General features: G+C 39.9%; 1 protein-coding gene across 4 annotated transcripts; it reads left to right on the forward strand.

Moving 5' to 3' along the window:
- The first annotated feature begins 397 nt into the window (after positions 1-397).
- RBL1 (RB transcriptional corepressor like 1) lies at positions 398-23,660 on the forward strand. Of its 4 annotated transcripts, none has more exons than XM_033153235.1 (22): positions 398-588; positions 1,125-1,258; positions 1,813-2,013; positions 2,498-2,562; positions 2,646-2,774; positions 2,869-3,029; positions 3,341-3,390; positions 5,430-5,616; positions 6,682-6,848; positions 10,531-10,643; positions 11,443-11,546; positions 12,585-12,722; positions 14,105-14,269; positions 14,456-14,591; positions 15,446-15,697; positions 16,002-16,219; positions 16,938-17,114; positions 18,731-18,802; positions 18,958-19,048; positions 20,429-20,601; positions 22,714-22,878; positions 23,193-23,660. In XM_033153235.1, the coding sequence occupies exons 1-22, from the start codon at positions 439-441 to the stop codon at positions 23,361-23,363; spliced, it is 3,219 nt and encodes a 1,072-aa protein (XP_033009126.1). In that variant the 5' UTR covers positions 398-438; the 3' UTR covers positions 23,364-23,660. The 4 variants fall into 4 exon arrangements, with proteins under 4 accessions (XP_033009126.1, XP_033009127.1, XP_033009129.1 ...); XM_033153236.1 differs by having other exon boundaries at positions 18,958-19,034; positions 20,424-20,601; XM_033153238.1 differs by having other exon boundaries at positions 18,958-19,034; positions 20,427-20,601.
- Positions 23,661-24,329: the final 669 nt, after the last annotated feature.

Consider the following 24,329-nt stretch of genomic DNA (forward strand, 5'->3'; position numbering starts at 1 on the left):
TCCTTTGGACAGATAGCCTGGAGAACCGATAGGAAGGCTAGCAAAACGTGCAGATCACCCTCGCTTGACCCTGCCCTTTCCCTCCTCTTGACTCCTATGCAAAGGCTGTCTGGTGCGCGTTTGTTCGTTTACGTGTGGAATGTCCATTTTTTAAATTCGGGGGGAGGAACCAATTATCAGTAGGGTATGGGACATCTTGAGTGCATTTTATCCACCCCTCCCCCGCGCACACGACCATCGAAAAGGTTTGCGAATCTACCGATTGCGAAAACGCCGCTAGATATTTAAAAGAAGCTTCACGGGCGGGGGGAGGAGCCCGAGAGTTGAGCGTCGCTCGCTGAGTGGCTGAGGCCGTTTTGGCGCGCTCGGCGCACAGGATTGTGGGAGGTCCGGAAGCCTGTTTTTACGCGGGGGTCTCGCGGGACAGGGGGAAGCATCATGCCGGGGGAAGACGACGACCCCGCCGACACCCAGTGCCCTATCCGGGCCGCCATAGGCCACCTCTGCCAGGAGCTCAACTTGGATGCCAGCAGCGCCGCCGAGGCCCTTCGGGATTTCACGGCCCTGCGAGGCACCTACAGCCTGGAGGTGGGAACCAGCCTCTCCTGCGGAGGGAGGGTGGGTGGGTCGGTCCGTCGATAGGTGAATGGGTTGCAAGCAGACGCCTCCCCACGACCTGCCCTCCAGTGGCCTCAGCGTGGCAGGCAGCCGGGTGGGCAGGGAGCGACGGGCTGCGTGAGGGCTTTTAATTCGCCTCAAGGGACGAAGCGGCTGGGCCCCAGTTTCAAATCAGTTTGAAAATGATTGAATAAGGGCTTGTCAGAGCTTGCTTAAGAGTTCGTACAAATTCAGAATAGCTATCCAACTCATAGTGCTTGTTTTGATTAGAATTTGATGTTATTTATTCTATTTTATCTTCTAATAAGTACATCAAGCAGAGTTGGTACCAAGTTACTCTTTAAGAGAAATTTAGTAGTTTAGTTTAAAAGAATCAAAAACATTTTTGTTACCTCCCCTGAATAGTCAAGAAAATAATAGTTTCTAAAGCTGCATCTTTTTGTATTCTTTATTTCTGAGTATAAGCTGAGGATTGTTCTCTTAAAGGCCATTGTTTATCTTTGCAGGGGGAAACAGTACATTGGTTGGCTTGTGCTCTCTATGTTGCTTGCCGTAAGAGTATTATCCCCACTGTAGGAAGTGGCCTGAGGGAAGGAAACTGTGTCTCACTCACCAGGATACTACGCTCAGCAAAACTAAGGTATTACTTTTTTGAAAATAAATGGGTGAGTGCCCATACCACTTTTAGCTTTTTTCAGTCTGAAGACATTAAATAATTTGGTGTGCTTATGATTTTATGCTTCATAAGTTCATAATTTACTGTTATTAAAAATGGGTCTGTGCATATAGAGGTAACCTTAGACATGAAATACTTAAACTGGAAATTTATTTTCAAATTGCACAGTTGCCTACTTTGAGGTTTCAGAAGATTCTTGCAGATTGAATGTAGTTAGGCTAACTCTTTTAGCATTGGAAACCAAATAGCAAAGCATATGTCAAAGCATAATTCTAACACTAGTTCAAACATATACTGTATGTGTACTTGATGATTGCAGTGCTAATGACATCTCAGACGTGGACTTTGCAGTTAAGTCAGCTCATACATTCAACTGTGAGCCATGTAAACATTTTGTAATCAAGTGATTTTCTTGCATGTGTAAATGGGTCTTCTTCAACAATACAAGAACTGTACATACCTTGTATACTGTTACAAACTATAGTAAAGACTACAATCCAATGTCATTCTTTTTTAAGTTTAATTCAGTTTTTTAGTAAAATGAAAAAATGGATGGACATGTCAAATATGCCTCAGGAGTTTCGGGAGCGAGTGGAGAGACTGGAGAGAAACTTTGAAGTGTCGGCAGTGATTTTCAAGAAGTTTAAGCCAATATTCCTGGTCATATTTAAAAATCCTGATGAAGAACAACCAAAGCTACAAAGAAGCAGGAAACACCGGTACTGCTGAAATGCTGGGGTATTTTGGATTATATATTGTGTAAAATAATACAAAAAATATATAATAATGAAGCTAATTGTAATCCAGCCGTTGCCAGTTTGGTACCCCCTAGATGTTTTGGACTATAACTTCCATCATCTGCAGCCAGTACCAGGTTGGTGAAGGCTGATGTAATCTTACACAATTCCTGTGGTGCCCAACTTGAGATAGGCACAAGAAGCATTCTGCAAAAAAGTGTAGTTTAGACTACAAAAGAACTAGGTAGTCAGTGGGATGGTGATAGTGGTGGAAGGGTTCTTGAACATGACAAATGGAAGTATTGCTAATGGAGGAATCCATTGTCCTACTCAAGTTTAAAATTGCTACTGCAGTTTATGGTAGTTGCTAATTAGATTCAAGTTAATGCTCTAGCTGCATATCTTCAAAGAACAATTTTCAGAAGAACAGTTTTCTAGAACTTAACCTTGACTTTTATTTCTGTAGGCGGGTGCCCTGCAATGTTAAAGACCTATTCAACTTTTGTTGGACATTATTTGTTTACACAAAAGGTAAGTCATGATTTAACTTGATTCCCTATATTCATTTGAAGGGTTATATGGTCTTAATTGTGTTTATGTTGTTTGTTCCAAAGGGAATTTCAATATGATTGGAGGTGATTTAGTGAACTCATACCATTTGCTTCTGTGCTGTTTGGATCTGGTTTTTGCAAATGCCTTTCTGTGTCCACATAAGAGAGATCTATTGAATTCATCTTTTAAAGGTATGATGATTTCCCCCAATGCATTTTTTTTGAACATGTCTTGAAATTAGTTTCTAATTCATCACAGACACTTGCTTTTCCCATTTTGGTTAAGGTTTGCCAGAAGACTTCCATACAGCTGATGTCAGGACTTCTGAAGGGCCTCCGTGCATTATTGCCACACTGTGTGAATTACATGATGGTCTTTTGGTAGAAGCCAAGACCATAAAGGAACACTACTTTAAACCATATATCTCGAAGCTCTGTGATAGAGAGGTATATGCTCAAAAGTCATTGTTAATTATTGAGTAGGTTATAAAGGACTGATGATTGGCAGAAGTGTGCTTTTGGTAATTTTTTGTTTATTTTTAATCAAAACTTCAAGCCTGCTTTAAACACATATTTATCTTTGTCTGATATAAATAGGGGAGAACATTTCTGGATGGTCTTTGGTTCTGACTAAATAATGCTTAAGTGTCAGCCACTTGAGCTGATGCTACACAGCTGTTCTGTCAGAGGCTGGCTTGCTTGTTCTTGTTTTATTTATTATTTGAACTGCTTTTCTGGTTTTTTGTTTTTTCATTTAGATTTTAAAAGGAGACTGTCTTTTGGATTGTAGTAACTTTGCAGACAACAAGTAAGTTCCGCATTCAAAAATTACCCAAATGCTTTTATTTCAGTGTGTGAATCTGGTGATAGAACATTTTGGAAATGGCTTTACTAATGATGAATTGCAAGCTATGGCAATAAATGCACACTGGATTTTAAAATACTGTGCATTCCTGAAGGACGTTATCTTGTTTTCATGCACAATCCAGGCATGTGGATTTAGGAAGCTGCTTCATGTTGCAATCTCCAGCTCTAGTAAATTAACTTGGTTTTGGGGCAAACCTTTGGTTTACTTTGAACAAGCAGAACACTAATGCACACAGCTCAGTCCCTCCTCCTTCACTTTGCCTACTTGCAGCTCGGAGAAACAAATAATGAGACTTGGACTAGTGTTACATGAGAACCAGCATTTGTGGTATGTTTCTCTCCAAACAAACCATTAGTGGAAGCCAAGAACAAACACTAAGTCAAATGTGGTTTGTTTCTCCTTGCTTCAGGCAGGCTGGAGCAAAGTGGGAGAAACTGAGTTATATGCATATGCTTGTTAACAGTAAACCAAGGTTTTGCCCCAGAATAGAGCTAATTTACTAGAGTCATGGTAATCCACGGTTTGTTGCTTACTATGACATGCAAGCATAAGAAGCTGCCATTGGTATTTTCAGCTTAGTGTTGTCTACACTGACTAGCAGCGACTCTCTAGGGTTTCAGATAGGAATCTGTTCCAGCCCCTACCTGGAGATGCCTGGGATTAAACTTAGGACCTTCTGCCTGCAGAGCAGATGCGAGATCAATGAGTTATGGCCCTTCCCTTGACCATTGAGTCAGGAGTTGAACTTCATTAGTGGATTTCCTGTTCAAAGCAAAAACTTGTTTTATAGGCTCTGCTATTTAAAATTATATAGGGAAGTGGTGAACAATTTGCAATGTCCAAGTACATTTGTTTGGGTCCTGTTAGTGTTACCAGATTTGAATCAAGTAGAAAGAACTTGATCGTATAGTGTGGCAGTGCCTAAACAGGCACCTTCACTATATAGTCGTACCTCGGCTCCCAAACGCCTTGGGAGTCTAACGTTCCAGCTCCCAAATGATTGAAAACTGGAAGTGAGTGTTCCATTTTTCGAACGTTCTTTTGGAAGCCGAACATCCGATGGAGCTTCCATAGCTTCCAATTGGCTGTAAGAGCTTCCTGCATCCAATCAGAAGCCACACTTTCGTTTTCAAATGTTTCGGAAATCGAACAGACTTCCAGAACGGATTCTGTTCGACTTCCGGGGTACGACTGTACTCTTTTCAGCACCTGCTAAAAACATTATTGTTTAGAGAAAACTACCCAGATGCTTAGAAAGTTTAGTACTTTAATTTTTGTATGCTTTAAAGTACTGCTGGTTTTTTAATTGATTTTACTGTTTTACTTTTGGTAAATCGCTTTGAGTTTTGGTTTTTTAAAAAAAAAAATCAAGTGGTACATAAATTTTATGAAAATAAATAACAATGTAAAAACATTTTAAAAGGCCTTTTCAGACCCCCTAATTGCTAGTCCTTCCTTTTTCCATTCTATCCCAACAGTGGGCTTCAAAAAAAAATTCAACTTGTACTAGTAGAAACTAGAAAACGATAGGTATGGGGTTGCCAGACTAACCTGGCCTTGGGGCGGTTCCTCCAGCGCTGATTACGTGGAGGGCGGGGGAGCGCGTGCCCACATGCTATTTCTGGCACACTTCTGGGTCGGCGGAGCACTAGAAATAGCTTGTGCGCGTGCGCACGGGCCTCTGCAGACCCGGAAGTGTGTTGGAAATGACGCATGCGCACAAGCTATTTCTGGTGCTCCGCCGACCCGAAAGTGGGCAGCCGTGCCGGTAAGAGCAGGCAGCGGGGGTCGCCGCGGGCCGGATAACTGAGTCCCTCAGGCCGCATCTGGCCCGCGGGCCTTAGTTTGAGGCAGCCTGCCATAGGTAGTAGAGTAGGGGAGCACTGAGAGCATGTGTGTATAGCAATGGGTAAAATATAAAATCTTACCAGTTTGGTTTCTTTTAACATTAATTCATAATAGTGTATATTGTCTTTCAGCAAAGCATTGAATAAAGAATATGAAGAATATGTTCTGACAGAAGGAGACTTTGATGAGAGAGTTTTCTTGGGAGAAGATGCAGAAGAAGAAATTGGAACTCCTCGGAAGTTTTCTACTGAAATGCCATCTGGCAAGGTGATGACAAGAGCTCATGTAGAGTGTTACCTTCAACAGCATTTTGAGAAGGTAATGTTAGTTGGCTTACAGAAGTGGGCTTGCTTTTGTAGTTTCCAGCAAGAAAAGTAGATGAGGTATGAACTCTGTACATAGAAAGCAATAGTACGTTATTTACATACATTTCTAATGCCTTTTCAGGGGACACTGCCCTCAACACATTTTACAAGATTGTAATAAAACACATAAAATAATTACAATTTCAAAATTTTAATCATAGATTACAAAAATGGGAACCACCTGAAAAAAATAACTCCCTAGCACAACTCAATCAAAAGCAAACTGGAATAAAAATATATTCATAGTTGTTGCTTGTTCTTTAATGAGCAGTGATGAGGACATTCATATGTCCCTAAAGAGAGAGTTCCAAACGTGGTGCCACCACTGAGAGAGTGCTTTTCTTAGTATCCATGTGCCTAACAGCTCTCATCTACAGGCCAAAAAGCAGGGCCTCTGTAACTTATCTTAATGCTTAGGCAGGCTCATATGTATGAAAGAACATTTAAAACACATTTTAAAAGGTGATTTGTCCACATATCTATTGAGAAATAAATACCAACACTTTTCAGAAGGACAGGGGAATTAATTGGTTTTCCTGACTACTTCTTGCAGAAAGTAAACAGGTGCTACAAAATAGAGATAAATGGTTTCATCTTTACAAAAAATTTTTTAATTAAGATGTGATTAATGCAAGATCTAAATAACTTTTTGACAGATTGGGGGAGAACACCAATGCAGTGGCCTTGTTCATACAGTACAGTAAGCCAAACAAGAGCGTACCACTGGTGGGGAACTGAATCTGACCAGTGGACCTGATCCTCTGTTCCACCACTCTAAGCAAGCTATTTCATAGGAGAGTGGGGCCAGCCCACCTGTCAGTGGATCCAACCCATAGTCTAAAAAAAGAAGAAGTGTAACATACAGTTCAATTCTGAATGGTCAGTAGTTTCTGGGATTGTTATTTTGGGTATGTTTTTGTTGTGTCATGTTCTGCAGCTGTGACCTAAAGTTTGATAGTATTTGTGAAGTTAACCATGGGCCAAAACAATTGAAAGATGTTTCTCTTTGACTTGGTAGAAAAGATCCTTCACACCCTCAACTCCATTGACTGGCAGGAGATACCTTAGAGAGAAGGAACAAGTAATTACTCCTGTTGCTTCCGCAACACAGAGTGTAAGCCGGTTACAAAGCATTGTATCAGGGCTAAAAAATGCACCTAGTGAACAGCTTATAGCTATTTTTGAGTAAGTGGATATTCCTTTTCTTTCTCTCAGATCTGTAGGTCTTCTCCCATTCTGGTTTTTATCAAATGATTTAATCATAATCTGGGGACTGGATCCAAAGAAACATACTGTCTTTCCTGGATTACAACTCCAATATTACATGGCAAAATTTAAGGAACTGTCAAAAAACTGCTTGCAATATGGCATGGGGATTGCTTTTTAAGAAAAGGGGGTGGGGAATCAAACCAAAGGTGCTCTTTGGATCATGACTGGTAAACATTATCACTTGAAGTTAGTAATTCATTAAGTTGCTTCTTTCTGTTTGGTTCCTTGAAGTTGTGTAAACTGATTTGAAATACAGTAAGTGTATAAGTAATGCAGTTAAAAATTAAAACTGATCATACTCTTGCCTTATCCAACAATCTTACACCTAGTCATGGCAGCAGTAGGTGTTCGTTCTATAGGAACTGAACTTTATGGCTTCCCAGCCTTGGGTATTCGGGTGGGGGTTAGTTAGGCTCAGTTCTCTTACAGCAAGAAAAAGTTAGATGGAAATGGAATTCTAGAACTACAGAGCACCTCTGTTTTGAGAAGTGGTTTACTACATTTAGGGCATTCTTTTTCCACTTATTTTGTGCTAAGATTATTATAAGACAATGATAATTTGGGAAGTTAATTATACTTCAAAATGTTCAGTCACTCCTTGTTTAGAATAGACAATTGTTAAGTTGTTGGGAATGGCTGAAGTAAGGCAATGTTGCACATCCAAATGGGGAATGGAATAAATAATTTTAAGCTAAATAAATAAATAAACATCAAATATATACGTCTAATCCTTCACTTTCTGTAGACTAAGCCTTTCATAACAGTTACAGGTAGGTAGTTATGTTGGTCTACCATAGTCAAAACAAAATAAAAAATAAAAAAAAATCCTTCCAGTAGCACCTTAGAGACCAACTAAGTTTGTTCTTGGTATGAATAAGTGTGCATGCACACGAAAGCTCATACCAAGAACAAACTTAGTTGGTCTCTAAGGTGCTACTGGAAGGATTTTTTTTATTTTTTATTTCCTTTCATAACAGTTTGGTTCACACATAATGCTAAGATGTGATCTGTTTGAACACATGAGCCCAGGAGATTAACCATACAGGTGAAACTTGAAAAATTAGAATATTGTGGAAAGGTTCCTTTCTTTCAGTAATTCAACTTAAAAGGTGAAACTAATATATGAGATAGACTCATGACATGCAAAGCAAGATATGTGAAGCCTTTATTTCTTATAATTGTGATGATTATGGCGTACAGCTGATGAGAACCCCAAATTCACAATCTCAACTTTGGGGTTTTCATCTGCTGTGTGCCATAATCATCACAATTATAACAAATAAAAGCTTCAACATATCTCGCTTTGCATGTCATGAGTCTATCTCATATATTAAACTCCAGTAGCTAATGAAAACAATTGCTTACATAAATGAACTTTTCCACAATATTCTGATTTTTCAAGTTTCACCTGTAGTTTGTTTTCTGACAGCAAACCACAGTGAAAAGTCATAGCTTATAGTTGGCTTACAAGCCATTGCTTGTTTTAAGTATGGTTTGATGTTATGTGTGAACCCAATAGCTTTATTTGTTGTTGTTCAATCGTGTCTGACTCTTCGTGACCCCATGGACCAGAGCACACCAGGTACGCCTGTCTTTCCCTGCCTCCCGCAGTTTGGTCAGGCTCATGTTGGTAGCCTCGAGAACACCGTCCAACCATCTCGTCTTCTGTTGTTCCCTTCTCCTTGTGCCCTCAATCTTTCCCTGCATCAGGGTCTTTTCCAGGGAGTCTTGTCTTCTCATGAGGTGGCCAAAGTATTGGAGCCTCAGCTTCAGGATCAGTCCTTCCATTGAGCGCTCAGGGCTGATTTCCTTCAGAATGGATAGGTTTAATCTTCTTGCAGTCCAGGGGACTCTTGAGAGTCTCCTCCAGCACCATAATTCAAAAGCATCAATTCTTCGGCAGTCAGCCTTCTTTATGGTCCAGCTCTCACTTCCATACAACACTACTGGGAAAACCATGGCTTTATCTATACAGTGGTGCCCCGCTAGACAAAAATAATTCGTTCTGCGAAAATTTTCGTCTAGCGGGTTTTTCGTCTTGTGGAGCGGCAATGACAGCCGCGCTCCGCAAAACGGAAAAAAAAAAGACGAAAATTTTTCGTCTTGCGAGGCAGCCCCATAGACTTTTTCGTCTAGCGGGGCAGCCTTCCGCTAGACAAATGCCTTCGTCTAGCGAGTTTTTCGTCTAGCAAGGCATTCGTCTAGCGGGGCACCACTGTACGGACCTTTGTCGGCAAGGTGGTGTCTCTGCTTTTTAAGATGCTGTCTAGGTTTGTCATTGCTTTTCTTCCAAGAAGCAGGCGTCTTTTAATTTCGTGACTGCTGTCACCATCTGCAGTGATCATGGAACCCAAGAAAGTAAAATCTCTCACTGCATCCATTTCTTCCCCTTCTATTTGCCAGGAGGTGATGGGACCAGTGGCCATGATCTTAGTTTTTTTGATGTTGAGCTTCAGACCATATTTTGCGCTCTCCTCTTTCACCCTCATTAAAAGGTTCTTTAATTCCTCTTCACTTTCTGCCATCAAGGTTGTGTCATCAGCATATCTAAGGTTGTGGATATTTCTTTCGGCAATCTTAATTCCGGTTTGGGATTCATCCAGTCCAGCCTTTCGCATGATGAATTCTGCATATAAGTTAAATAAGCTGGGAGGCAATATACAGCCTTGTCGTACTCCTTTCCCAATTTTGAACCAATCAGTTATTTCATATCCAGTTCTGACTGTAGCTTCTTGTCCCACATAGAGATTTCTCAGGAGACAGATTAGGTGATCAGGCACTCCCATTTCTTTAAGAACTTGCCATAGTTTGCCATGGTCAACACAGTCAAATGCTTTTGCGTAGTCAATGAAGCAGAAGTAGATGTTTTTCTGGAACTCTCTAGCTTTTTCCATAATCTAGCGCATGTTTGCAATTTGGTCTCTGGAATATCATCACTTCCACTGGCCTTGTTATTAGCAGTGCTTTCTAAGGTCCATTTGACTTCACTCTCCAGGTCAGCAACCACACTACCTGGGGTGTACGAGACCTCCATACCTTTCTGGTATAATTCCTCTGTGTATTCTTGCCACTTTTTCTGGATGTCTTCTGCTTCTGTTAGGTCCTTTCCACTTTTGTGCTTTATTATGGTAATCTTTGTACAAAATGTTCCTTTCATATCTCCAATTTTCTTGAACAGATCTCTGGTTTCCCCCATTCTGTTGTTTTCCTCTATTTCTTTGCATTGCTCGTTTAAGAAGGCCTTCTTGTCTCTCCTTGCTATTTTTTGGAAATAGCTTTGTTTAACCATGGTTTATTTGGGCATCCCACCCCTGACATTCATCAGGTTACAAGGGCAGCTGGAAAACTAATCTGGGTAACAAACCAATCTTTGAAGAAACAAGTCGTGACTTTTTTGCATGTTAGACAACTCTTGCTTTGTTGAGTAAACCATTGCTAAAATGTAACATGTGCAAATGCAGCCAATGTATTCTAGTTTAAAATGCAGTAAAGTGAAGGCATTAATTACAAAAGAATGTGGCAAGTGGAAGCCTTTCTATCAAAGGATAATTACATAACATTTCATATATTATGTTAATTTATTGGTTTTATACTATAGGTCTTGTATACAAAATCCTGTGGAAACGATCATGAGCCGAGTGAAAGAGTTAGGGGAAGTCTTCTGTCAGAACTATACACGGTCAACTGATGATCAGCCAGGATCTCACATAGGTAGGAATGGAAGTAACAATTACATATAAAATTTCATATATTTCAAAGCCAAAGGTAACAAAAACACAACTTTCAGTTCTTTGTGTAAATGGCATGTTGGGAATACTTCATGTAGCTGTTTCAATATATTGTACTAATTTCCATCTTTAGGGGAAGAGTGCTGTTCCTTAGGTAGCTATAAAGACTACCCATACAAAACAGTTATCAGCAGTCTTATGGGAACCCAAAGGTTTGCAGAAATACAGAAAACTCTTCAAATGCCCCCTCTCCCCACATTCCAGAGATGCCTGAAATGACCAAGGAATGTTGGCTGGTTGCCTGGCTGTCAGTTAGGCGAGGGAATGGAAAACTAGGAGGACAGGGAATAAAATAGAGTGGCTGCGATTCTGAGCAGGGAGCACTCCACACGGCAACATTTTTTCCCAGGTCCTACTTGTAGCTAGAATGAATTGTCTGTTGCAGGCTTCCTCAAACTTGGCCCTCCAGATGTTTTGAGACTAGAATTCCCATCATCCCTGACCACTGGTCCTGCTAGCTAGGGATCATGGGAGTTGTAGGCCAAAAACATCTGGCGGGCCGAGTTTGAGGAAGCCTGGTCTGTTGCATTTACCGTGCTATCCCATGCATGCTCACTATAAAGTAAGCCCCCCTACTGCATTACTCTTACTCACAGGATTGCAGCCTGAGCCATTTGATGTTTTCTTCATCAATATGAAGTCACAAACTTTTGGGTCTTACCACAGAAGTATAATGTAATTAAACTGTAAAAAAATCGAAACACTTTCTGTTTAAATTGCAGATTTTGCTGTTAACCGATTAAAATTGGCAGAAATCCTTTATTATAAAATCTTGGAAACCATAATGGTACAAGAAATGCGGAGGCTACATGGCAAAGACATGTCTGTAAGTAAACCAACTGACCAGGGCGGGTTGCAATATGGAAAGCCTATTTTGGTGAACAAAATCCAAGGATTGGAATTTTCAGAATTTTTTCTTATTCTGAAGATAAAATTTTATTGCATGAGGAGTTCAGTGATTGTTTGCATTCAGAAGTTCCTAGGTACAGTTCCCAGAATTTCCAGGTAAACGTTGCTAGGACAGAACTCTGCTTGGGACTTTGGAGAGCTCTCTAGTTAGAGTGGGCAATAATAAGCTAGCTGGACCAATGCAAGAGCAAGGGTATTGGACTAGATGGGCTTTTTACCTGATCCAGCAGAGCTCTTATGTCCTTAATGAACTGGTTCTGTATAAGGTAATTTGAATGTGCTCAGCCTTCCCTTTTACTACTTCCCTTCTAATTAGTTCACTTATGTGCTGTTCAGATGATAATACCTTCCAGACAGAGGCAGCCATCTCTCCTCCTCGGTCCTTCCCCAGAGACAAAGCTGGTCTCACCTATGTTAGCTTTTTAGGGTGGAGATACTCAGTTATTCTATTTATTAGAAGCTTCATTTTATAGAAGTATTTTATATAAGTATTAGTTTATTATTACTGCAGCAGTAATAATAAGATTGAAAATTTCGGTGCTGTGTTTGGAACTTCAGAAACCTTTGTCCCTATCACCTACAGAATCTGCTATTAAAAATACAACCAGTGGTGATTCTGAAGAAATGTGTTGTTACCACCAGAAAACTTGAAAATAATGCTTGCCTGTTATATTTCACCTAGGTTCTTACTATATGAAACATCTTTTTTGAAGTAGAATAATGGACAGAACTTCTAAAATGAGAGAAAGCAGAACAGGACTATTAGGCATAGAGCTGTGCTAATGTCCGCTGTTAACTCTCTAGTGTTGGAGCACCTTGCATATAACTTAAGTCTCAAGTCCTCCTGACAAAACAGCCTTAGTCTCTCAAATTTGATTGGCAGGGTTTAAAAAGCATGCTGAATCAAAATTTGTTACATAACCGAGAGGTTAAACATTCTGCTTTTTCCTTCTAGGCCCTTTTAGATCAAGATATTTTCCACCGTTCCTTGCTGGCATGTTGTTTGGAGATAGTGCTGTTTGCATATAGTTCACCACGAACTTTCCCCTGGATCATTGAGATTCTTAACCTCAGGCCATTCTATTTTTATAAGGTAAAGCACAAGCAAAGCACTGACTTCATGTATTGTATATTAAGCTGTTTCACAGACTATGCAATGGCAAGGCCAGTGTTGCCATCAATTGCATGCTTGATAGGAACAGTAGTAGTCAGTCACAGTGCCTTGGCAGTGCAAGATTGTTGCATGCATACTTAACAGATTTGGATGCACACTTGAAGCCTCTTGATGCACACATAAAATTTAATGTGTTGGTGGCCCAGGCATTTAGTATTGGACAAAGTCTTATGAAACAAATATAGAACTTTTATGTTAGTGATTAAATTGTTTAGCTTCCATACTACTTCGTAAGGTGGAGATGCCATGCAACAAAGGGTTGAAGGAAGGAGTTAGGAAGATTAGTAAAAGAAGGCATAACTGAATTAAAGTTGGTTTGCAATTTGGCAAATCTTTCCTTCTGACTTCTTACAGAGATGACAGCTAGATAGTAATGCCAATCAGTTACTATCTTTTGATAGGTAAAAATTTTGTATGCTGATGAGTGTTTGTGTTCTATGTAAAGTAATTTTCTTGGCTACTATGTAATGTACTGTGTGGGGCTACCTTTGAAGGTGACTCAGAAACTACAACTAATCCAGAATGGGACTGCTAGACCGGTGACTGGGAGCGGCTGTTGAGACCATATAACACTGCTCCAAAAAGATCTACATTGGCTCCCAGCATGTTTGCGAGAACAATTCAAAGTGGTTCTGACCTTTAAAGCCCTAAATAGCCTCGTCCTTGTATACCTGAAGGAACATCTCTACCCTCATCGTTCAGACAAGACACTGAGGTCCAGTTCTGAGGGCCTTCTGGTGTATCCTTCACTGTAGAGAAGTGAAGGTACAGGGAACCAGGCAGAGGGCCTTCTCGGTAGTGACTCCCGCCCTGTAGAATGCCCTCTCGTCAGATGTCAAAGAAATAAACAATTTCATGACTGTCCAAAGACATCTGAAGGCATCCTTGTATCAGGAAGTTTTTAATGTCTGAGGTGTCACTGTTAATAATAATGATGATGATGATTATCATATCCAAAATGTTTGGGGTTATATTATTATTCTTTATTAAATTTGTATACCACCCTATACCCATAGATCTCGGGGCAGTTTATATGAAATTCTAAAATTAAAAACTGCTGGACTAAAGGAAATAGTCTGAAAGCAATTCAGTTTTTATGGAAATTTTTTATGTGGCTCGGAGAAATTTGAAGACTTTGGAGATGAGGTTGGAGAAAAATGCTGAAAGAACACAGGAGAGCCCCCAAAATGCCAGATGAAATGAGCTGTAGGGGAAATGCTTTGTATATGCAATTCTTAATGTGAGGCAGTGAAAATGGTTAGTGAAGTGGATTTGTGATCAAAATACTCTTTTCATTCCAGGTGATTGAAATATTGATTCGATCAGAAGAAGGACTCTCTAGAGATATGGTAAAACATCTCAACAGCATTGAGGAACAGATTCTTGAAAGCCTAGCCTGGACAAAAGATTCTGCTCTGTGGGATGCCCTCCAAGCATCAGAAAACAAGGTCCCTACCTGTGAAGAAGTATGTTGACAGGCAAATACTTCAAATCGAACACATGGGAGTAATTTGTCATATACCTCACCCTTTAAATCAAGGAGGGAAATTTCTGATGAACTAATCAGTTCCCCATTAAAGAAATATTTGTATAATAGACAGTAAAACAGTATTATTCCTACCTCTTCAAAATTGTCACATTTTCTTTCTCAGGTAATATTTCCATGTAATTTTGAAACAGGGAATGGAGGAAGAGGACTAGGACATCTTCCCATGATGCCAGTATCTCCTATAGTGCATCCTCGAGTAAAAGAGGTTCGGACAAATATTGGGGAAAGTCTTAGACGGGGTAAGCTCATCATCTCTCTCCCCTTTCCTCAATATCTTATTACTGTTTTCTGTGTGTGAAATAACTTGTATTTAAAAGCATCTCATTGTCCAGGTAGTCAATTAGAATTGGTCATCTGGGTTTTAGTTAAAAGCTAGAAGAAAAATATTTCAATGTTTTTCTTTCTGAAAACCTTTCCTTCCTTCAAAATTTTGAAAGTTATTTAACTGCCACTAGACATATATCTGGGTAGTACTGTCAGTCAAAAGCCTCTAAAGGTTGCATTCATTGTTGGTAAACCCCTGAAAGGCACATGCCAATGGTAGGCTGCACCAAAGTGACCAGGCACATAGAGAGGCAGGCAGGCACCCCCACCCAACTAATCTGCACCAATCAGCAGAGGGATAAGTGGGATTTCCTCCGCAGTGCTGCAAATGGGGAGGAAGATGGACCCAACTCTCTGTTTTTTGCTAAGGTGCCTCTCCTGCTTTTTGTGCACCATGATTGCTAGCAGGTCAGAATGCTCCAGAAACTGGAAGGAACTCCAGCTTGCTTGCAGTAGTAACATGCAGGTGGGAGAAGAGGGATTGCTCAAGGCTGATGGGTCATTTTAAGCAGTTAAGCAGACCTAACCAAGCTTACAGACTATAGGCTTACAAACACTGGCCTAGATAAGAAAGTGTTATTTAGACTCTGGGAAAGATTTTTTTGTGCAAATAGGAACTTAAATTGATAGAGATTATTTAGAAATTATGAAAATGTGGTATTGGTGCATTACTATTCTGCGTCTCAAAATTTAATTACTGAAATGATAAAGTTAACCTCTGTGATCAGTTGCATTTTGTAGTGACACATTGTCCCCTCTTTCATTTTAGATATGCAACCATTGTCTCCCATTTCTGTTCATGATCGCTATAGTTCTCCTGTGGCAGGAAGTGCTAAGAGGAGACTTTTTGGAGATGAAAGCCCAAAAGAAAAACCTGCAGAAAAAAATCTGACTGAAGGGACTAGGTTGAAAATTGCCCCGGTTTCAAGCTTGGTTGATGAAAATGTGCCTGTTTCAACTGAGCAGACGGTTCTTGCAATGACAACAGCTACAGTAACAGGACAAAAAATTACATTGCATGGTAAGTTGAATATATATTGCAATTTATAGTTTAGCTTATAATGCTGGTAATCTTGGAGAAGAGTAATAAATGTGAAACTTTTGGCTATAAACACTTTTGGTTCACTGAATGCCTTTTAACTATTGTGGAAAATTCACTTTGGTGTGTTTATTTATAAAGGCACTATATGGTATAGCTATATTGATGAGTAAATAACATGCACATCAATACACTTATATAACAAGTTTTTAAAATAATTTTTCTGTTTGCAATTAACCTTTGCATGTTGTGAATACATAAATTGTAACTTGTGGACATACCCTAGGTATTGCAAATAATACTGGAGGGATCACTTTGATACCAATTGCAGTCAACCTGTCTGAAGAATCTAAAGTGGACAGCCTTGGACAAGCCCCACTCACTGCTCAAGCTTTAATCAGTGTGTCTCCAAGTCATCCTCATATGACTCAAGCACAAGAGGCATATCAGGCAGCTGGAAGCAGGCCAAAGAAAACTGGATCTCTTGCACTATTTTTCAGAAAGGTAGAAAGTGTTTCTAGAAGTTATTTCTTGCTAAAGTTTCTAACGCCCCCCTCCCCCTGCCACAAAATAATGCTTTGTAGTAATAGCCCTAACAAAATATTCTACATTAAAGCCAGCAGGATTTACTGTGCAACATTGTACAAAATAGATTTACTCCAAGTCACAACATGCTGGCTTGGATCTAAAGTTCCACTTGTGTGAATGGAAGCACTGACCCCTGGGTGGTGGCGGCGGGGACGACGACCAACAGAAGCTGGAGAGCATCTGTTTTGGAATAAATCGCCCCTAGGGGATAAGGTTGAAATGTTTTTAATGATCCAAATGAAGATGGGATATAACTAAGCAATGAGCCTACAGTAGAGCATGAACATCAATTAAAATGGGTGTAAGGGAAAATGTATATGCCAAACACATTGGGAAAGAGACACCTTGTATTTATAAGCTAGCGTTAGAAGCCTTTGGGCCAAGATGGGGAGTGGCTTTAAAGGAGAGCATTTATGGTGGGCCACAGCATTTTGAAGGAGGCAGGAGACATGTGCATACCACTGTTTCAAACATCTCCTAAAACAGTCTGTGTTAAAGAACAAAATTGCCTCAAATGAAAATAGTGTACACTTCAATTTCCTCATATTCCTATTCCTTGTTTGTCCCTCAAATTCCTAACATTCCAAAAAAAGTCTGTTAAATTCACTTAGTGTTACATGGTAATTCATCTTAGGTGTATCATCTGGCAAGTGTGCGGTTGCGTGATCTGTGCATAAAACTGGATGTTTCCAATGATTTGCGCAGGAAGATATGGACATGTTTCGAATTCACATTGGTTCATTGTACAGATCTAATGAAAGATAGGCACTTGGATCAACTCCTAATTTGTGCTTTGTTCATCATGGCAAAGGTAAGGCATTCTGTTCAGAATACAGTACTGTTTTTATGTTATATTCTGGCATGAATTTCATATCACCATTCCAGCTGCCTGTTTAGTGATGTATAAGTTGTTCAAATATAAAGAACAAATTGCGGCCTGCTCTCTATCACAGCATGGATTAGTTGTTGCATGCAAAACCTGGATGCTTTGATACTGAGCCTTCAAAACTTTTATGTAGCAGTTTGATAAGATGTCCTTACGTTCCTCAGAGGTGCTATATGTAGCTGGTCGCTTTTCAGAATCTTTCCTGTACCACAAGTCCTCTATAGAGTCTCTTGAAGCAAATGCCAACTAATATTTAAGTATTTCTCAATGTGTAAAACAACACATAGTTGTTTCATGTTTATCTTATTTGAGCTCTTCAAACTGTCAAGTGAATAAGGAAGGTAGGAATTTAGCCAATTGTACCTTGACTGCGGGTGGCCCTGTGGTCTAAACCACAGAGCCTAGGGTTTGCTGATCAGAAGGTCGGCGGCTCGAATCCCCACACGGGGTGAGCTCCTGTTGCTTAGTCCCAGCTCCTGTAGCAGTTCGAAAGCACATCAGATTGCAAGTAGAGAAACAGGTACCGCTCTTGCGGGAAGGTAAACAGTGTTTCCGTGCGCTGCTCTGGTTCACCAGAAGCAGCTTAGTCATGCTGGCAACATGACCCGGAAGCTGTCTGTGGACGAACGCTGGCTCCCTCGGCCTATAGAGCAAGATGAGCGCTGCAATCCCAGAGTCGTCCGTGACTGGAGCTAACGGTCAGGGGTGCCTTTACCTTTACCTTTACCTTTAGCTTGTGAGTTACAAACAGAAATGTACTAAGTAGCTGTAGGAAACGGCCTTTTCTCCATTTACCCATAATCGTAGTTATGGAGCTGGTGAGTGGGAAGTATTTGCTGGGCATCCCCTTTCCAAAGCAGTTGCTGAGCAAAGGTAAGAGCAAGGAATTTATTTAAATACTAGTGCTCAGTTAGGTGTGAGCTCCAACAATATTTGCTGTCACAATCTTTATAAATGATGCGAGTGGGAGTAAGCAACAAAAGACATTAATTCAAACCATGTGCCATTTTACAATGATAATTAAAAAAATGACTCCTGTTATTTCCTTTGAGATTCCGTAGAATTACTTCCCACCGTGTAATTTATTTATCATTATTTATTAAATTTATACTGCCCTCCTCCATAGATCTCAGGTCAGCTCACAACATAAGCATTTATGAACATTTTGGTTCCTACTGTCAGCCACAGACTTAGCCGTATGGCATGCAACTAAGAGAAACCTCAAATGCACAGCATCCCACCAGCTTTGTGTTTCTCCATAAAGATTGTTGCTGGCGGACACCTCATTTAGGCTATATGCAGTCATCATGTATTCATATGCACTAGCACTGGCTCATTTCATCTCAAAGGCCCAGTTCCTTATGCTCTGTTGGGAATTTCCTCCTAAAGATTTATTGAGTTGTCAAGCAACACAAAGAGCTGCAGGAGAAGTCATTGGAAGCTCACTTGTGCATGTAGAAGCGCTCTCCCAGTCCTTCAAATCCATGCATGTCTACAGGAATGTTTTTATTGTGTAATGAGTTTGACAATGTTTTGTTCAGGTATCCAAAGATGAAAGAACATTTCAGGACATAATGAAATGCTATAGAAACCAGCCACAAGCAAATAGCCATGTAAGTATGTTCTCAAAATACAAACATTTTGTTAAGGCATTTAGTAAAGATATTACATTTGTTACTTAGATATTACCTGCACTTTTGAGAAATTGTAAACCTTTTCTTTCAATTTACCAGCAATTCCAAAACCTGCATTTTCCCATGTGCTATAGGTCTACAGAAGTGTTTTACTGAAAAATGCATCCACAGAGGCAGCATCAGATATAAAAGTTGAAGAGATGTCAGAAGAGATGTCAGAAGAAGGTAAGTAAATAGATCTACTATTTTTATACTTCAATTGAATTGTTTAAGGGGAAATGAAATTCCTGAATACATACATTCAAAACCTGGGGGCGGGGCAGGGAGTATTCATTTAAGTTTTACTCAGAGTAGATCTATTGAAATTAATGGCGTTTGGGTATTCAGTTGACTAAAACTGAGTTGAATACCACCCTGATGCCCACGTTCCAAGTCCTTTCATGATAGAGATACTTCAGACCAAACTACCCCTATCATAAGATAGAAAAATGACAACTGTGTGTGGCTGGGGGAAGCCGCCCAGAGTGGCTTGGGATACCCAGCCAGATGTGCACGGTATAAATAAAAAATTATTTATTTATTTATTTATTATTAATGTGACCAAGGAGAGAGTAGGAATAACCAGCATAACACACATAAGTAAACATCCATAGGATGGTCCTGTAAGGTTGGAATTTAAGGATCTCTTTAGGCACATGCAGGTGTATCCATTCATGCAATCCCTGGATATTTGTTTCCCCCCAAAAAAATTGCAGTTTGATTAAAACTTCTGTACTACTACCAACATCCGAGGGGGTATACAATAATCTTAGAATACAGGAAAATATAGGAAGAAAATGATACGAAAGAAGTTGGGAAGAGTTAAAATTATACTATACTGCCTGGGAGCAGAGATGTGTTTTTACAAGATTCCTAAATGTCATGAATGTGGATGACCCCAGTGCATAGACAGGCCTTCATGAGAGCAGGTGTACCAACACTTTGAATTGTGTTTGGAAGTGTTCTAGAAAGCAATAAGTTTCTTTCAGTGCTGTTGAAATATGTTCCCATTAACTTGTCCCAGTCAGCAAATAGCCTTCAGAAGCATCATATAAAATGCATTACAGTAGTCAATCCTAGATGCTACTAAAGCATGGGTTGGGCTATTTCTGTCCAGGATGCCATAGCTGGCATACCACCCTAAACTGATGAAAGTCACTCCTTGTCACAGAAGCTCCTCGGTCTCCAGTTACAAGATGAAAGAAAGCAAGATGAGCATCTGTGTTGGGTAATTTGGCCAGAATTCATTACATGGTGAACTGATTTTATTACTGGTTTGACATTATATACATTGGCTCAATCCACACTACAACCACTTAAGACTGGAGATGCTGTACCTAAGTTACTTACTTCCAAGTAAACAAGCAAAGGCTTGTGCTGTTGGACTGCTTATAGTAGATTGGGTGGGTGGGTGAAGAGAGATGTTATCTATCTGCCTTATCTACCATTTCAAATCTTTCCCCATCATTTTAATTAATAAATAAATAAATAAATAAATAAATAATAATAATAATAATAATAATAATAATAGCCTATGTTATTTTTCTTACACCTTCATTTCAGTAGACTTACCCAGGAAGATGAGCTGTTCACCTATGAGAACAAAACCAGAAATTCCCAAGGACTTGGAAAAGGAGGAGAGAGGGGATCTTCCAACGTTTTATGACACCATCTATTTAGGAAGAGTGCAAGTCTTTGCACTGAAATTAGAACCTACATCAGATAAACATCACCCAGAGGTAATAGATAAGGGTATTTGGAAAAAACTATGTGGACTCCTATTAAATCTGTTTGTATTAATCAATTATGAAACTTACTGTGTGTAACCAATAAGAAGTAGTACCATGGTGTACTTTGGATCATTAGCTTTCTACATAAGCATAATTTGAATGGTTGCAAATTTGCATTCAAAATGTCCTGAGAAATTGTTAGGTTCTCTGAAAGATCCTTCAATACAGTCATACTTCATGTTGCGTCTGCTTCAGGTTACGTCTTTTCAAGTTGCGTCCCGCGGCAACCTGGAAGTACCGGAATGGATTACTTCCGGGTTTGCCGCATGCTCAGAAGTGCTAAATCGTGTGCGCAGACGTGGTGCTTCTGGATGTGAACTGTAGTGGTCGGTTACTATCCACCCCCCCTGCCCATTCATCCTAGGCACTGGCAGGAACTGGACAAGGTGGGGGAGAGTGCCGTCCTTCGTTGCAAAACATAAACCAAACGGTAGAACTGCCACCATCTCCTTTCTCTGAGCACCCTTCGAGTGGGGAAACAAGGAGGAGAACCCCCCCCCTCTATTACCGTCTTGCTCAGTCCTGAGTCACTGTACTGTGACACAGACTTTCAGAGTTTTACTAGAAATTCAACAGGTAGGTGTCGCGTGGTCAGGCACCAGTTTAGCTTCCCGGGCAAAGGCAAAGAAAACAGAAAGGCAAAAGTCCTTTTCCAAATTTATTGAAAAGACAACTCAAAAGGTTTGCACATTTCTTGGAAGGTTACAAACAAGAAAAATAAAAACATTGTAAAATATGACTAACTAAAACATACTCACAAAATAACCAAGTCTCATGTAGCACAGCCTGTGGTCAAGAGTCCATTCACTGGCACCAGGGCAAGGTGTTCTGCAATCTGCATCTGAATTCCCCAAACCCTTTATCCCCACAATCCCACCTGAGACACAGGTTAGGGACCAATCCATTCTTCAGATTAATTACGAATTTACCAATGGCTGCATAATGGAACTATATTTCCTGAGTGTCAGGAAATCACACAGCTGAACCTTGTTTAGTCTTCAGAGACCTTGAGAGCAAAGGGCACTCCCTAAATTCCCACTTCTCTCGAGACATGTACCAGGCTCCTAAGTTTGTGAAGTCCTGATAGCCTTTACAACCCAATCAACACTCAAGCCCCCCCCCCCAGCTGTGTCAGGTTCTCACTTTTGCATTGTAAATCTGCATTGCAAACAGATAACATCTCTTCCTGGGCAGGATGCAATTTAGCTCACACTCTCAGAGACAGAGGAGTTCATCTTAAGGGGGGCAGACACCCATGTCCCAGAATACCACAGCTCCGTTTCTCCCACAAGGCTACACTCCAGCATGAACCAAAGTTTGCCAGACACACAGAATTTCCAACTTCACTACACGAACGCTTTGATGTGCCCCCAGGATGGATTACATCCACAACTCGTGGTTCCACTGTACGTAAATCACCTAACAGCCCTAAATTTCAGTAATACTGCGATGATAAATAACCTAAGTTTTAAGTAATGCATACATAACAAATGTGGTATATTAAATAAAATTGTTATTAGATGTGGTGTATTCTAAAGAGAGATTCAGAGAGGTGCATGTTATATTGTTCCCCTCTTAACTGCTATACAACAGGTTCCTGTAAGTCTTAGGTAGCCTAAGATCAAATTACACTGGTGCCTCGCAAGACGAAAATTTCGTCTTGCGAAGCACGAATGGGGGAAGCGCGGTTTGACAAAAAAAAAATGCGAAAATTTTTCGTCTTGCGAGTCGCGCCCATAGGGAAATTCGTCTTGTGAGTCACCCTTTCGTTAGCGAATGCCTTTCGTCTAGCGAGGTACCACTGTAATGGTAGCTATTTGATGCTGAATTGGTATTTTTGGTTAATAAGTTATGGAACCTGCCTCAGGAATCTCTTCGGTGGCTGAAAAAGATCCTTCAAAATTAATAGTGTAACATACCTGCTGTAGAAAATTGTATAGATTTTCAAATAAACTTTGTCACAGTTTTCATTTTTGAGCTTGTGTTCTTCAGTTAAATCTTACATTTGCAAAATTAGAGAATGGCCTGTCTGTATTTAACTCTGCAATTTTTCTTTCCAAGGTCGAAGCACCTTCCCTTTCCCCATTTCCAAGCATTAAACATCAACCTGTATCTCCTCGGCGGATATCCCAGCAACATTCTGTTTATGTTTCACCACATAAGAATGGTGCTTGCTTGACACCTAAAACTACCCTTTTATATAAATTTAATGGGAGCCCTTCTAAGGTAAGATTAATGCTATTTTAAGTGTTTAAAACCTTCTCCGTACCTTTTTGAAGTGCCCTAATACTATATGTGATTGTAATAATTTAACCAAAGATTTAATATTATACAGCACTTCTGAACATTTTTGAAAGCTAAGGGTAATATCTAGTTGAGTTGGTGCAGAACTGACTTGAGATTCTGCAGTGCAGATTAGAGGAAGGGGATGTTTGTGCAAGGTTGGATTTTCCCCTAATATACTCTAATAAAGACACATATTAAGCTTTTTTGCTTTTATTTTTAATTACCAACTTTGATTGTAATTCTTTAATTTTCAGAGTTTGAAGGAAATCAACAATATGATAAAACAAGGAGGACAGAGGCCTAAGAAGAGAGCAATCTCAATTGACAGTGATACAGAATCACCAGCAAAGAGACTGTGCCAGGAGAACGATGATGTTTTACTTAAACGGCTTCAGGATGTTGTCAGTGAAAGAGCAAATCATTAGGTCTGCAAGAATACTATGTGGGCCAAAGCTTGTTAAGATCTGTCTCATGTAGCTCAAAACACTGTCTTCTTTCAACTTTTAATTTTTGCTTATGTTACATGGATGGTGGACTAGTCAAAACATAGAAGTAGTTTTATGGTACTTCCTTTTAAAAGTGGAACTTTAGAGTTAGATCCTTTGTTTACAGCTTATAAGTGCAGCTATTTGCTTTTTAAGTTTTATTCTGAAATTAGGAGCCAGTTCCTACTATGAGAAGGACCAAAGTTTTCAGATTGCAGCCACCACATGTTAGAGATGTAATAACTAGTCAGTTGTTCCGTAGTGTGATTATTCTCTTGGTTTGAAGTTCACTTGGAGAAATAGCTTGGTTTTTATTTGTTGAAAGAACATTATTACCTTCTACACATTATTTTAATGTGACATAAGTTGGACAATGCTTACTTTTAGTCATTCATATAGTAAAACCAGGTATTTTTCACTTCCTAGTTGAGAGTGAAGAGGTGTCATCTTTTTATCTGATGCTTGGATAGTGTTTTGATTTGAATCATGAGCATAACTTTAAAGGGCTGTACTCTTAGCTGCAGGTAGGATGGCTAACTTTCTGCAGGATGAAGTGAAATTTGGTTTGGGATTGTTTTTGTTGCTGGTACAGCAGCAGAGGTGAAAGTAGCCTACAATCTTCTATTGTAGGCTGTAGTGGGAAAATACTGTCTTCTGTTATCTTACTATTTCATTTTATTTTCGTTTCTTAAAGAGGCCATGAGATATGCCTTTGGACAGAAGCACTCTTTGTAACTTCCAGAGCTTACATTGCTTTCTCTGTAGTGCTGCTACCGATGCCTACATACTGCAAGCCAACTATGAAAAGCATGTCATTCATACTCTGCAGTTGATTTGTTAGTTCCTCAGGTAACATGTCTGCTTATAGTTTGATGAGCCTGGCTATACATTGCAGCTGCTTACAAG

The sequence above is a fragment of the Lacerta agilis genome, chromosome 6, assembly GCF_009819535.1.
Source record: "Lacerta agilis isolate rLacAgi1 chromosome 6, rLacAgi1.pri, whole genome shotgun sequence".
Lineage (NCBI taxonomy): Eukaryota > Metazoa > Chordata > Lepidosauria > Squamata > Lacertidae > Lacerta > Lacerta agilis.